General features: G+C 43.2%; 1 protein-coding gene across 4 annotated transcripts in view; it reads left to right on the forward strand.

Annotated features, from left to right (window-relative positions):
• The window catches only part of KCNT1 (potassium sodium-activated channel subfamily T member 1), a 255,503-nt gene extending 247,008 nt beyond the window's left edge, over window positions 1-8,495 (forward strand). For all 4 annotated transcript variants that reach the window (XM_061571563.1, XM_061571564.1, XM_061571566.1 and 1 more), the window contains one exon: window positions 1,318-8,495. In XM_061571563.1, coding sequence (XP_061427547.1) covers window positions 1,318-1,441 — 124 coding nt within the window. In that variant the 3' untranslated portion in view covers window positions 1,442-8,495. The remainder of the gene's footprint in view (window positions 1-1,317) is intronic.
• Window positions 8,496-13,250: the final 4,755 nt, after the last annotated feature.

The raw sequence follows: 13,250 nt of genomic DNA on the forward strand, positions 1-13,250 counted from the left end.
GTCCGAATTTACGAAGTCTAGGTGAGGCGTTCCGCAGCATAGCAGAAGGCACCGCCGCTCATTGTGTGGAGGAGCTGCGTCCAGGGAATTACACAGGGAACCAAGCCACCCTCAGTACGGAGGAGATGTCACTTGAAGGGATTTCAGAAGTACTTTTGCACGGAGTTTGATGTTTCTTTGATCTATCTTCCATGGACAGTCAACACTTGTGAATTCAAGTGCAATTGAATTAGCCTCTGCTCTCGGTAAAGTACGGCTGAAGTTTGTTGCAAAGTGGTGTTTCTATTACTCTCCAAGTTCTTAATTTATATATTTAAAAACATTTCCAATAAATATTTATTGAGTGAGAGGTCAAGACCGTGTTGCAAAAAAGAAATGTGACGTTAAATTAAATGTCCTTCCTGCCTACATTTTACATTGTAATGTTTAGAGGCGAGTTTCCACTCGTGGAAAAGTGGTTGGTTCGAATTCCTAATTGATATTTCTTCGTAACATGACATGATGACAATAGCACAATTACTGTACAATTGGGAGAAACATTTATTAAAATTGCATGTAAAATTAATGTTGTGGTAATAAGTAGAGGTGAGAATAATTAACCCGGCCCCTAAACTCCCCAGCAATGTGATGAATTATTCTGATTCAGGGTCGTGAATCAACTCAAGGACTCATTATATTTTAAACAGTGGTGAATGTTATCACCTCTAGTGGCCGTGGGGTTTATGTGACCACAGTCGTCCGCGATAGGATTGTGAGCGTCGTGTTCGCATTGCATATCGGGCCCAGCAGGCACTGCTTGGGAGAGCCTCTGTTTGCCGCGTGTCTTTTCTCCTCGTCTCTTTTGTACAGCTACCTGATTCTGTTATATGAAATAAATTAAACAGTTTTTTTTTTATTTCACCACTGAGCTATGTAGCTCTTTTTCAGAAGCGACCTGGGCAAAAATGATAGCGCAACGAAGTGGCTTATCACGTGGAAATGTAGAGCAGCCAAAATTCTCTCAATGCATGTTTCTAAATGTGGAGGGGAAAAAACCAGAGGACCCAGAGAAAAATCCACGTGACCACGGGGAGAACATACAAACTCCAAATATACAGCAGGTGTCAGGGTCGGGATCAAACCCACGACCTCCTGTATACCTGGCGAGGGAGTTAACATCTCGCCGTATAGTAGCCAAAGGAGCATTTATAATGTGAACACAATCGTAAGTAATACGATTGCGAGCATTGTGTTCGCACAGCATATCGGGCCCGGCTGGCACCGCTTGGTAGCGCCTCTGATTGCATCGTGTCTTTACTCCTCATCTCTTGCGCACAGCTACCTGATCCGGCCGGACCCCCTGGCGAACGTGTCGAGCAGCACGGGCTCGTGCAGCAACAGAGACGACATCAACGCCCAGATGGACGGAGGCCTCGGCTTCAGGGATGAGACGAAGCTGTAGGCGTAAGAGCCTCCAGCACCCACCCCCCCCAACTCCACGACCCCCACGTTGCCACGTGGGGGGATTCAACATCATTGACGCGGCACTATTTATTTTGTAAAAAGGTTCTGGGAGACACAAGCATTCGCTGGGAAGGTGCATGGCACCCTAACTCTGTGTGTGTGTGTGTGTGCGTCATGTGGGGCCCCTCTTTGAGTGTGGGCCGTACATGATGTGGGCAGTTTGGTGGGATGCGTCTGGGTGCACCAGACACACTCTGTTCAGTTGTCCTTCCCCCGCACCTCCGATTAGCATGATTGCCTACGCACGGTGTGAAAGAAGTTCAACATACATACATGACACCACGCGAGACAGCTGGAGAAACAAAAAAACGAGACCTGTTAGGAGCTAGTATTAGCTACATCCTTGCTTTGTGCGGATAAAAAACAACAACATTGCTGTGTAGGCATTCACGGCCGTGCTGCATGGGTCTCCGGTGTGTTTTTGAGTTCGGCGTCTTGTTCGACATCGATCCCTGTCTGACATTTCGCTCCACGCAAGAGCTTCATCAGTTCAACTCGTTGAAGAAGCCCTCGGCGTGTGTTGAGCGAACTGCCAGTCAGCACGTGGTACAAACCAAAAGCACATCGGGAGATATAGAGGAAAAACGAAACAAATAACTTAATTTGCATTGCGCGGTAGAAAAGTGTACACACTATACCCCTGACTGTATGCTGTTTAGAGGAAAATCCACACACACACTTAAAGCATATTTTAATTTAATTTAAAACGTCAAAAAAATAGATACGTATATAAAATCACTCAGCGTGGGTATATTTTGTTTACACAGCTTCTGTGGGACTCTGCCCTGGTTATTGAAAGCGTGCACGTAATAATGATTGGCGTCTGTGTCTGCCGTACAACACAGGGTGCGACTGCCCCCTCCTGCAGTCTAGAGATATTACTACCACTGTGTATTGCCATTGAGAAAATTCAGTTCCCATAGGCTGTGAAATTGTGGCAAATGTTTACAGCATGAACGAGGAGGTACTGCAAACCGCACAAACGATACTACTGTCCGTAACTTCTGCTTGTGTTAATGAGTCACATTATTGTCCCAAAGATGAATGGCAAATATAAGCAGTGCCCCAAATATAAATGTAAGTAAAGTATCCTGTACACAAATCATTATTTGGTCATTAAACATGCAGGTGGTCAATGCGTGACAGATTTCAAACTTACCATGAAGTCTGCTTGGTTCTTTCGGTAAAGTCACGTAGAAGGGAAATAATAAAATAATAAAAATAAAATATAAAATAAAATTCTCACGACGTTTCGGCCACAACGCAAGCAGCCGTCCTCAGGCGAAGAACAGGGCTGTCGGAAAGACAGTGTAATGTAGGCCAGCTGGGCTATCCGATTATTTCAATATTCGACTACTCCACAGATTATCAGTTGCATTACTCGACTAATCTGACAACATGAATGTCGTATAAACGGGTGAGCGTTGGTGGTTTGCTGCCTTCGGGAGTCAGGATGTGGGGGCGGACACGAATTTAAAACGGGCACCGAACAATTCACCAGAAAAAAAGTAGTTGCTTAAAGCGTCAGTCGATTATAATCAACTCTTCGACGAATTGTCCCCAGCTTCATAACGTAGCATAAATTCAATTCCTACGAACGCCAAGGCACACACGTTTCTGCTACAGTAGCCAAAGGAGTGTTCATAACGGCTGCCTGGTATGACGGCGAGAAAGGGGGGGCTTTTGTCCCTGGAGGAATGTGGCAGCGACTCTTGTGTGACTAGAGCCCATCACTGGACAGCCTCTCAAGGCCCCGTGGCCAATTAAACGTACGTTTAATTTCAATGAGTACAACCTTATCTTTGTGCTCGCGCCAATCCGTACGGGCAATTTCTGTATACATATTTTTTGGGAATCCTCACAAAAAAACTAATGTTTGTCTTCTGAACCAGCGCACGCTTCCGCTGTATAAAGTTGCACTCAATTTTATCCAGATCACCCGAGCATGGGCTTAACCCCATTTTATTGTCAATATTAACCTTGCTGGTGTCACCAATTTCAATGTCGAAGAGTCAACAGCATTTCAAATTGGCAATTAGTCAAGCTATAAGGTCATGAATACACTTGATGCCTCCATGAATAATGTGGAGAAGCGAATAGTGGACTCTGTTTATTATAATTTTACACTACGGTGCACTTAATTTAATTCAGGTGCGGTCTTTTCTTCACTCATATTTCCACGTGAGGTGTAAACATAATGCAGTTAGCCTTGGCTAGCGGGAGATAGAAATGTACTCCGCATGGCATATATTGACTTGCTTGTGCAATGGCCAGCATGGGGTTTGCATACAAATCATATCGTCGTGCCGAGTAAATTGCTGTGTACTATACAACACAGACATTGTTTTTGAGCATTAGTTTCAAATATTTTAATACACCGCAGCATACACATTACAACTTGGCTTCTATGAATTGCAAAAAGCTTTGTACTAAGAGATTAAGCGTAAACAAATCTCAATTTCATTGCCTGCTACAGTTTCAAATAGACAATGCAATCAAATGCATTTTGTTAGGTACAGTAATAAAATGTGATTTTCTTTAAATTAATATTTTACGTTTATTTTTGTGTCGCAGCCAAATGTTGATGTTTCGGGATTTGACAGGGCATTATCAACATACACATGCAAATAATACAGAAAATTATCCTGGCTCCATTGCATTCACTCCCAGGTGGAGCACCCCCACTGTTTAGGGATTGAGCATTTCAGCTCTTGAGCACAGCAGGGAATAGAGGCAATGATTATATCCATTAAGCTACTTTGTCAATAAACTATCCATCCACTCAGTGGAATTATCTTTTTTTTTAAGTCCACACCTGCAGAGCAGCTGCTCTCACGATTTGAGTAACAGTGTGGAGTGAACCCCCGAAACTCTTAATAAGCACATTGGAAGTGAGCCGTGTGGCTCAAAGGTCGGAGCGCTGAGCTGGTACTGCTGACATCTGGGCAGTCACTTGTGATTGAATCGGGTTCTCTCTCAAGTGTTGGGAGTTGATGGGTTCAGCCTGGTCAATAATGATTCTAGATTTGAAGTTTTCGTGACTGCAAGGATTCATACTCTGTGTTTTTTTCGGTAAAGTCACGTAGGTAAAAAAATAAGTAAATGAAAAACAACTAAATTAAATCACGACGTTTCGGAGGCAACACAAGCTTCCGTCTTCAGGTGGAACTATTACAGTGATTTTGGCTGCAATGGTTTCACCTGAAGACGGAAGCTTGTATTGCCTCTGAAACGTCGTGATTTAATTTAGTTGTTTTTCATTTATTAATTTTCTTACCTACGTGACTTTACCGAAAAAAACAAAGAGTATGGTCAATAATGACTTTTAAAAAAACCTCACCATACAACATTTGATTCTGCACTCAATTGTGCCAGTTTCCAGATTGGAGAATTAAACATCAGTTTGACTTTGATACTCTGTAGCATGGCACTTGTGAAAGTCCTACCCCGTAGTTTGGATACGAGGTTTTATGAGATCATTAAAGTAGTCACGTGATAACTCCTCCTGCAGGCCATTATCTAATACTTCTCGCAGACAATTGCAAATTTATGATTTGTCTCACAGCATGATGCCAATAACACAATTGAGATTTTGTATATATCAAATGTGGTGATAATAAGTAGAGGTGGAATGATTAAACCATCCCATCCACCTCCATTGATCTGATGAATTGTCACTAATCAGGGTTACGATTGAATAAAAAAAACATGTATTCTGCTTGAAATATAACTTATGCAGTTAATACAATAATTTAATCTGCATATCATAGATATATAAGAAAATTATACACTTAGATTTGAGGATAATTCAACTAAAACTGAACAAAATGGAAATATTTCAAATTATAGAGTAAAAACAAGACGCAATAATACGTTCTTGAACTGAATTGTGACCCTGAATCATGAAAATTAATCAAATTACTAGGAAAGTGAATCACATGCCAAATATCACACGGGAATAATCATGAGTCTTGTATCCAATCATGTAAGCAATCAAATCAAGAATATTACCGAAAAATAAAACGTATCTCAAATGTAGAATTTTTGTATTATTTCATAGCCTATGAAAAAATCACCCAGGATAAGCCTGACATGAGATCTAGGAAGCTAAACAGAGCTGAACCTGGATATTGCTTGAACGGGCGACCACCAAGAATATATGATGAATTGTCACATCTCGGTGGCGAGATGTTAACTCCTTCGCCTTGTATGCAGGAGGTCGTGGGTTCGATCCTGACCCTGACAACTGTATACAGATAGTCCCCGAGTTACGATGGTCCGACTTAAGATATTTCGATCTTACGATGGCGATACGACAAAATTGTAAAATATTTTAAATTTCGCGCTGCAGGCAAACGCAGCAGCGTACGAGGTACGATGCTGTACGTTGGGACGCTACCGGGATGTACGCATCTCCCGCCTTGTGTGGTGCAGACAGGATTGTTTCCTGAAAAAACGTTCTATTAAATTGCAGTTCATATAGGTAGGCTAAGAATTTACCTTGTTTTTTTACTTTACATTTTACTGTGCAATAGAGTATTTTAATTAATAAATACATACAGCATATAGTTTATATAGTACGGTACTGTAAATTGCTGTTTTGCTAAATTATCACCATTCTTTAAGACTCCTGGGTAGGCTAGGCCATCTTCGACTTACGATATTTTTGACTTACGATGGGGTCGTCGTAACGCATCTCCGTCGTAAGTAGAGGACTACTTGTATATGGCGTTTGTATGTCTCTCTCTCTGTCAGTCACAGTGGATTTTTCTCCGTGTCCTCCGTTTTTTTCCTCCACATTTAAAAACCAACATGCATTTGGAATATTTGTCTGATATAAATTTCCACATGATGAGCCAATTCATTTGAGCTATCATTTTTCGGCCAGGTCGCTTCTAAAAATAGAGCAATATAGCTCAGTGGGCCTTAACTTGGTAAACAAAAAAATAACTTTGCAATTTTAAATGTAAAAATTTGCCATAGGCAATTGCAGTGTTACCTGGTTGTCAGCAGACGACATTGCACCCATACCGTCCTCTGCTTCCATGTCAATGCCCCTCGCACTATGCCAACCCACACTGATCAGCAGAGCGAAGTAATGTCAAATAATACCCTCCACGACCGACAGACTTAGCATGAGCAGGCCTTCATCCAGCCATAAATTGACAAAAGGGTTGCACGTATTTACATATATCTAATTCAGCTCAAGCCTCCTGCAAATCACTTCTGTGTGGTCAACCCCCACTCTCAATACCTCCCGTCTCCCCACCCCGTGTGAAAACAGAGGCGTCGAGGCCCCTATGAAACATTTCCTCTTTATTTTCACATTTCCTGACCCTTTTGTCCAGTTTTTCCATTCATTTCCCATAATTTCCCTCTTACTTCCTATTATTTATCTTCTCTCGTCTTTCCCATCCATTGTAATGTTCCCATTCTGTATATCCTTGGCTCTAATCCTCTTCCCGTGGTGTTACACAGGTAAAACGTTTGCTACTACTGTACATGTTATTTTACAGTTTTATCCTGGGGGCTGCAATTGTTGCAATTACAGCGCAATTTTAAAGGTACAACTGAAAGTGGTAGAGAGAGGTAGCTTTTTCCTGCTAGACTCACAATGCAGCAGCGTTCCACCCTCACTCAGCTGCTAAAAGCTTTAGCCACAACATTGAAAGTGCTGTAATCTCTACTCTGTTTGCAGGGATATTCCTGTTATCGTAAAGTGTTGTGAAAAGGAATGACATGTTTGCCAAAAGAGTCGCTACGCTACACCCAGCAGGTGAATTTAAAGTTCACGACTCATGCGCGATATCACGGTTTAGGTCGGAGATAAGGGATTTGTTCTACTGTGAAAATGCGAATTGAGAAAAAAAAATGATGAATGAACGTGGCCAACAAGTCGTGTGATACCACCACACGCTACGGAGGCTTCACTGACAGCAAAGTCTGTCTCATCAGGTCAATGGGACACATTTTAAGAGGAATGCTGTATGTCGCAACAGATTGCTGGGATTTGCCAAAATGGTGTGCTGTCACTCTACAGGGTGGTCCAGATGTATTGTAAGCCCCCAATTAATTGATCCCTAACATTGTTCGTTCCTTTGCATATCCATTCATGTTTAAAATAACCTTTAAACAAATATCGGTATATTTGATTAAATTTGGGTCACACGACATTAGGACCGCCCTGTAAATTTAGATGTATGGGCAAAATGTTCCGATTTGAAATGATACTATTTATATGCCACATTTTTTAAGTACTTCCACCACCCTCATCTGTCCACCCAGCAGTATGAATGGGTGCGCAGTGAATCGGCAGGTCGTGTGTGGTTGTGCAACGTGTGTGGGTGTTTGGCCATCTCAGAAGAGTAGGCCACAAAACCGTCTAGAAGGGGGGCCTCAAGCCTTCTCCTGCTCGCAGTGGTGTGAGACAGCAATTGAAGGGCTGCACCCATTTATATAATCACAGAAAAGCACAAGGGTATCCATTTACCACACACCCCCTATCAACTCTGTAGTGTATTTGTCTTCAGATTTAAAACGAATTAGTCCTGGATCAATTTTGGCCCTGGTCCAGTTATCCCATACGTTCAGAACGTACATGCTCAATTGCTGAATTGTATAAAAGCATGATGAAAATTTTAAAAAAATGTATGAGCCAATCCTGCATGTTTACAAACATTTACAAAACAGTGCCTGTGATAGAATATATTTAAAGAAAAGTGTTTGGTAAATCTTCGTGATGTAATATATTGCAAAAGGTATACATGAAATTGTGCCAGTCCATACGCATATGTATATATGATATAAATGGTCCTTACAAACTTGTGAATGCGCTAACATAGTGAATCAGTAAATAACACGAAACATATACATAATGTATTAAGCTCGAATTAACTGACGTTTGTAATCTATAAGACCGAGTTTCACCATTTTATACTTTTCCTACGTTGAAACTGAAGCCTCCTAAGCAAATAAAATGATTCCTTACTTTGTATGAGCTCTTATGTGTCTTGTTTTTAATGTGTCTTGCTTTAAATAATCAGCAATGGACAATCCACGCTGCTTTTTGAAGGCTTCCCCAAACCACCTCCATCTATCGCGATCCTACAAATTAATAATCCACCTAGCACTTGCACACAAGCCAATTTCATCGACCCATCTCCAGGGGAGACGTACTCTTCGACGAATTTCATTAACTTGGCTGCCAATTCGTCATTATTTTTGACATGTACATTTTTTTTATAGTTGTGCACTCTTTATATTCCCTGCACCCCCTGATCCCAAGTTTCAACTGGAAATAATTTGTCAGAAGAGTCTCTTACACTTCCCCCCATAAAATTCCATTACAGCTCTGGCCAGTATCCCTTCTTTCACCAGAGGCCTGAGCACATAACAAACCATAGCAACAACTCCATAAAGCATACCACGAAGTGATTTCCGTATAGTCCTAAACAGCGAAGTGCAAAACGCACAACATCAGGGAGAATGGCAGCCCTAAAGTGGTTGCAAAGGATTACATCATAACTCCTACACCAGCCAATCATCCACCAGGATAATCCGAATGCAACACGACAACCGTGGCCATACAAGTCTCTATGCGATATGGCCACCATGGTATCACAGCTGGGCTGTGACTGAGGTAAGTTACATATTGTTAAAGTTGCATATCTGTTATTCGAGGTTGCCATTCTTGTCAGGAGCTGTGGAATACAGGTCTGGTTAACTGGTTACAGCTCCAGCCACCATGGGGAGTGGACAGTTCTCCACTCAGGGCAGGAAATTGACAATCAATAATAAAGGGGGCCGTGAGAGCATGGAGGCAAGGTGTGGGAAGCTATGAGTCTCCAAGCTGTTGTGGGTTTGCTTTCCTCTCAATAGGTAAAGAATGGTGTTGGTGGCTTACGCCCCCACCAAAGGTGGACATCAGTGGAGGAATGCAGGCAAGGTTGATGAGATACATTCTATTACCGCCTGTCCCATGTGCTGGCTAAAGTGGCTCCTCAGGATAGTCATCCTGTTGGGTGACTTTAATGCCTGGGTAGGTCATAAGACAGGGACCTGGGTCACAGTGATTGGAAGGCATGGGCCAGATCAACTCAATAACAATGGTAAGATGCTGCTGGACTTATATGCAGCCCATGGGCTTGTAATCACCAACACGCCATTCCGGCATCGGCACATCCACATATTATGGAAGCATGCAGGGTCTAAGCAAGAACATCTGCGAATGCGAGCCCATGTCCTTGACACCAGGACCAATCATGGAGATGATCTGCCCACTGACCATCATCTTGTCATCTATAAGATGTGCCTGCTATACTTCCACTCTGGTGGTGAGTGTCCACCTAGGGCTCCATTCAATTCCACAACAGCCTGGTCTTGGCTAGTGGATGAAGGTTGCAAGCCACCACTTGCCCAAGTAGCTTGTTTGACTGGATAGGAGGGGCTAATTGGGTGCGGGACAAGCTATACATTGGCTTATTTGGTATAGAAAGATGTGGGGCTGAGCTGACTTGTCGACGAAGGATGCTACTGCGGAGTTGGATGCAGTTGCCCTCCAACAGCGAGCGGAGCACCGGATGGTAAAAAAAATCAGCAAGTTGGCACAGTAGGGCGCACAGCTGGTGCACTTACCAGTCATCTCAGTCAACCCATGGCACCTGGGTCTTCCCCATGACCAGGTGCACTTCACGTGGCCTCAAAGTGCACCTGGCCTAGCACAGGCGCCGTGGTAATGTTACCACCACTTAGTGTTGAATGGCGGGTGTTGTGTTTTTGTGTGCAATTGTGGTCACTCATTGTGCCCCTACCGACAGGCATCATGACTCAAGGTTATATTTACTGTGCAGTTTATTTTATTGTGAGATGGAAATGTACAATATTTCTTCATGTTTATGAGCTGTTGAACCGTAACACATTTCATAACACTTGGACCGTATGACCATTTAAATACGGTACGTGATTGTGTTCCAACTTACGGAGCCGTTCGACTTACGAACAAGTCCCAGGAACGAATTGTGTTTGTAAGTCGAAGACTTTCCGGGGCGCGGGGGGGATTTCATAAACAGGCGCGGTTCGTCCACTAGGGGCATTGAGGTGCCGCCACACCAAGCAGCTGGAGATGAGAAAAAATGTTTCTAATAAAAAATACTTTTCTATAAATCGGTTTAAAAAAAAAACATTATTCTTTCAAAGTGAATTGCCTAATGAAGCTAACATTTAAGTTGTTCATATGAGAAACCGCTGCAACACCACCGTCTGATTTGTGCCTCAGGGAGATCTCGGGGCGGCTGTGAAGGCATCCGAGTGAGACATTTCCCTTCATTCGTTGCATTTTAGCCACGCCGTTTCAGACCTATTCAGGGCGGTGAAAAAAATTAACCCGTGAAAACTAAGTTTTTCACTTTAAATCCTTTAAATGCGTGGCGGCTAGAGTCCTCTCGTCCTCTGGCTTGAGATGGCTGCCACCTATGGGTCAGATGATTGCCTGCCACCATTAAGCAATTGGTAATTAAATATAATTTTTTTTCCCTAAAAAGTGTAAAATTTAGGAAAATTTTTTTCACGAAAATACATTGTCACGCACAACGAGTCTGTGTGCAAAATGTCAGCTCGATTGGATCACGGGAAGTGGGTTAAAAAACGACCTAAATATTTGCATGGTCGTAAGCGCACAAGCAAGTGAACTTAATATAAAGGATTTAAAAAGGCGCCCATGGCTGCGATGACGACATCACAACGCGAGGTTGCACCGTGCAAATATAGCAGGTCAAGGGTCTACACGCTCTAGGCTTTTGGCAGTGTCAAAGGGGTTGTGTAGTGTGGACTTGAGGGTCATGGGGACAGCATATGAGTGCTTTTACGGCCTTCGGCCAGGAAAGTCACGAAAAAATTGCACACGAACAACGCATTCACGCAAGCAACCGATGCTCCGTTTAGAAGTTTTAAAATGAAACATCTTTGAATTGTATTGTTTTGAATTAGATAATTTTATTTCTTCATTAAAAGCTTATTTCATTACATCTGTACGACTTAATTGAAAACGACATTTCGTGTGAATTTTCTCTCGTCGTTAAGTAGATGGCCTTGCTGGGAGTTTGGTTCGATACGGACTTTCACCTGTTTGGGATTGCGGGATCGAGATAAGGCGACATAGAGCTGCTGGCCGTGCGAGAAGACCGCCGTCTGCAGATCGATTCCAACGTAATCGAACGTCTGTCCCTGCGCCTCCGTCGTTCATGCAGGGGGCGCGTAGGTTTGCAGCGCCCCCTGCATGAAAACGACAGAAAGTGCAGCGTTCATCACAGATAAAGTTGTGTGCTTATAAGTAAAACCTGGGATTGCGAGCATAATTCGTTCCGGAAACGTGTTTGTAATCCAAAGCACTCGTGTATCAGTTGTGATCACGTGACGCTCGGCAGACAAAGCGTATACGTACTACTCGTATTGCAAGACCTCGCTCGTTTATCAAACGAATATTTATTTAAATTTTTACTCGTCTTGCAAAACACTCGCAGACCAAGTTACTCGCAATCCAGGGTTTTACTGTATAAGTAATGTATGAAAAGCGAGAACCATGATGTCACGCTAACTCCGTAACGCTACCATTAGGGGCCGTCCATAAATGACGTCACGCACCTAGGGGGAGGAGGGGGGTCAGACATTTGTGACGATTTGTGACGAGGGGGGGGAGGGGGGGTTTGAGAAATGCGACGTCACATCAAAATGCGCATCTTTAAATGAACTTAGTTAATATAATTGTTATAACAACACTAATTATGATACATTTTCATTATTAACTAATTGAATATTTAAATTTACTAAGGTCACATTTTATTTATTCCATGAAGGAGCATTTTGCTTCTCCATGGGAGTGTAGGGGTGTTAGAGAGAGAGCCGTTATGCATGGCAGCCTATGGCAAACAAACACAGTGGGCGGGGCTACGTAAGTGCACGGGGAGGTGCCCTCTACGACGTCCGAGCCAGGCACCCTGGGGGGGGCTGGTTCGAACGTTATGATCCCCTGGGGCCCCACCCCTCAGGGAGGGGTTGGGTATAAAAGGGGATGTATCAAAGGGCTCGCGAGTCAGTTAAAAGCTAACCAGAGAAGACTGAAGACGTCTTAGATAGAGCCCTGGACTCCCCTAGTTCGATGTCCTTATCAGGGCCGGACAGGACTGAGCCAGCGGCGTGGTCCCGAAAGCCAGAGCCGGTGCTCTTGTAAGAGCTGATCTGGGACTCCGGGTACCGGGCCCGACTTACCAGTGTCGGGCCAGATAGCCTCCCCTAGCCCGTTAGTGGAGGACTCGGGGGTAGGACAGGGATAGCTAGGGGTGTATTCCTAGTTATACGGGTGAGGGGGCCGAATACCCCTCGAGTGTTATATGCCCACTGTTGTACTGTAAAATAAATACACGTGTGCCTCCACCTCGGTGTCAAGCGTCCTCACCGGTACTTCAGGAGAATGGAGAAGCATACATTTTGAAAAAAATTTGATTATTATTAAACATTTTCATAATTCTACCACGTCTTTTCATTCTGTGGAATGAATATGTGATTGTTATAATTGTCCTCTCCATTTCGCTTTTTCTCCTACAAAGTTTCAAGTATTTTTTATAGTTATAATTACTTTTATTATTTTGTAATTATAAGATAACTAGGAGGTGGGTGGCCAACACCACGCCCGGCCGCCTTTGTCTCCCCAGTGGCGATGTTCACACACCACACCAGTTACTCGTTTGAGGCTG

This window comes from Lethenteron reissneri, chromosome 48, assembly GCF_015708825.2.
Source record: "Lethenteron reissneri isolate LAM-NWPU_2019-01 chromosome 48, ASM1570882v1, whole genome shotgun sequence".
NCBI classification, from domain to species: domain Eukaryota; kingdom Metazoa; phylum Chordata; class Hyperoartia; order Petromyzontiformes; family Petromyzontidae; genus Lethenteron; species Lethenteron reissneri.